The 2739-nt window shown below is 41.9% G+C and overlaps 1 protein-coding gene across 1 annotated transcript; it reads left to right on the forward strand.

Moving 5' to 3' along the window:
• Positions 1 to 367: 367 nt before the first annotated feature.
• Positions 368 to 2416, forward strand: LOC118756200 (the record flags this gene model as incomplete). Its single annotated transcript, XM_036490975.1, has 2 exons — positions 368 to 550; positions 662 to 2416. Coding segments are annotated over exons 1-2 (1938 nt in total), but the record flags the coding sequence as incomplete, so codon positions are not given.
• Between the last annotated feature and the right edge of the window lie 323 nt (positions 2417 to 2739).

The following is a 2739-nucleotide window of genomic DNA, read 5'->3' on the forward strand; positions in this document are numbered from 1 at the left end:
CCTAATCCCCCAAATAATGCTAGAAGGCATTGAAAAAATTTCAAATACCTTGTTAGCCCAAAATACCATCTTTGGATGGATATTGAGCGGCCAAGTAAAAGAAAAAATATCGGTAGTCACAACTCAAGTTGAAGATATTTCAAACGAATACCTCAATTCTCAATTAAGAAGATTTTGGGAGTTAGAAGAACTCCCCCCCATGAAAGTCATTACCCCAGAAGATAAATATTGTGAAGACTATTATAAAGCCACAACTACAAGTTCAAAAAACGGCCGTTACGTCGCAAGGCTACCATTCAAGCCACAATTTCCCGACACACTCGCCCTAGGTCGCTCCCGAACCTCTGCACTTCAGCAGTTTTTAAGTATGGAGAAAACCCTACTTAAAAAAGGCGAGCTTAAATCAGCATACGATGGTGTCCTGGAAGAATATCTCGATTTAGATCATATGGAAAAAGTAAATCCATATGAGAACATAACCAAAGGTAAATACACCTCATTTTACCTACCCCATTATGCGGTTGTAAAACCAGACAAAAAAACAACCAAGGTAAGAGTAGTCTTCAACGCCTCGAAATGTACAAGTTCAGGCAATTCCTTAAATGACATTTTGTACCCAGGACCCACATTACAACCCAATTTAATGCTTCTGATTTTAAAGTGGCGTATGTTCAAGTACGTATTTAACGGAGACGTCGAAAAAATGTATCGACAAATACTCGTACATAAAGACGATCAAGACTTTCAGCGCATGATATTTCGAAATTCACCTAATAGTCCAATATGCGACTATAAACTCAAAACGGTGACATTTGGCGTAAATTGTGCCCCCTTTCTTGCCATTCGAACACTTCACGAATTGGCAAACGATATAAAAGAAAAATTACCCCTAGCAACCCCGGTGTTAAAAACACCAACATATGTGGATGATATCCTGTCTGGAAGCCACAGCTTACCCCAAGCGTACGAAGCACTATCACAAGTAATACAAGCCCTCAAGTCAGCAGGGTTCCCCCTAAAAAAGATAACCGCCAATCACCCCGAAATCCTAACAGATATAAATAAAGAAAGTTTATTAGATTCAAACTTCCTAATATTCGAAAAGGAAAGTACAACAAAAACCCTAGGCATACAATGGAATGCGATCTCAGATAAATTCTCATATACTCTTGAGTCGATATTTGCTCAATCCGCAATAACTAAAAGGCAAATTCTGTCGGCTGTAGCGAAACTTTTTGACTCCGCAGGATGGCTTTCGCCAGTTATGATACAAGCGAAAATCCTGATACAAGAATTATGGCTTGACGGAACCGAATGGGACGAGCAAGTGAAACCACTTCGCTTGGAAAAATGGTCCCAATTTGCTAACAACTTGCACGCTATTGCAGAGATACAAATCCCTAGATGGGTAAATTACTCCCCCGAATACCAAGTAGAACTGCATGGCTTCTGCGACGCCTCTGAAAAGGCATATTGCGCAACTATATATGTGCGCACCCAAATTAACAGCACAATTTCAAGCCATTTGTTAGTAGCAAAAGCCAAAGTGGCACCTCTCAAAACACTAAGTCTACCACGACTTGAACTGTGTGGCGCGCTTCTACTCGCAAAATTAGCCTCAACTGTGCAAACGCATTTAAACATGACCAGTCAAAAATTATATCTATGGTCAGACTCAGAGATCGTCTTAGCTTGGTTAGAAAAACTACCCCACTCATGGAAAACATATGTTTCCAACCGCACAGCCCAAATACTTGATTTAGTTGGGCCGGCAACTTGGCGACATGTAGCCAGTGCTGATAACCCCGCCGATCTTGGCACAAGAGGTTGCAAACCCTTGCACCTCGCCACCACCTCACTCTGGTGGAACGGCCCCAGCTGGCTAATAGAATCACAACAATTCTGGCCACAATCCCCCATACGCATCATAATTGCCCCAGAAAGTCGAAAAGTTGAAACCTTTCACACAATACTGGATGACAATGACATACTAGAACGATTTTCCTCGTTCCCCTGTGCCCTAAAGGTAGTCGCCTATATGTTCAAATTCGTAGAGCGCCTCAAAAATAAGGTGAAGAAAACACCGAATTCCCCATATAACATGTTAACGCATCAAGACCTACAAAAAGCAAAGGTTTCCCTTGTTGCATACACTCAAACGCGCTATTTCAGCCGCGAAATATTACTGCTAAGAGAATCAAAACCAATTGATAAAAAGAGTCAACTCTTAGTACTCAATCCATTTTTAGACACGAAATGTCTGCTTCGTGCTAATGGACGGCTAGCGAACTCCAGCCTCACATATAACGAACGCCACCCCATAATAATACCAGAGAAATCCTCATTTGCAACACTATACCTCAGATTTCTCCACTTATTAATGCTACATGCCGAACATCGCCTCATGCAACAAATGGTCCGACAAGAATATTATATTCCACGACTAAAGCCACAGATCAAAAAATGCATATTTATGTGTAAAGTCTGCACTATACATAAGCAGAAGATGCGCACGCAGATGGCAGCTCTTCCACCTGAATGCTGCACTTTCGCTCTGCCCTTCACTACCACTGGTATTGACTTTGCTGGGCCTTTCCAGATAAAGGCTTCCATGTTAAGGACTTCAACCTTTACGAAGGGTTATGTGGCTGTCTTTGTATGCTTTACGACAAAGGCAGTACACCTCGAGCTATGTTCTGATCTGACCACTGCGGCTTTTCTCGCCGCATGTGCTCGCTT

Source organism: Rhagoletis pomonella, unplaced genomic scaffold (assembly GCF_013731165.1).
Source record: "Rhagoletis pomonella isolate Grant_MI unplaced genomic scaffold, Rhpom_1.0 Rhpom_scaffold_09234, whole genome shotgun sequence".
Lineage (NCBI taxonomy): Eukaryota > Metazoa > Arthropoda > Insecta > Diptera > Tephritidae > Rhagoletis > Rhagoletis pomonella.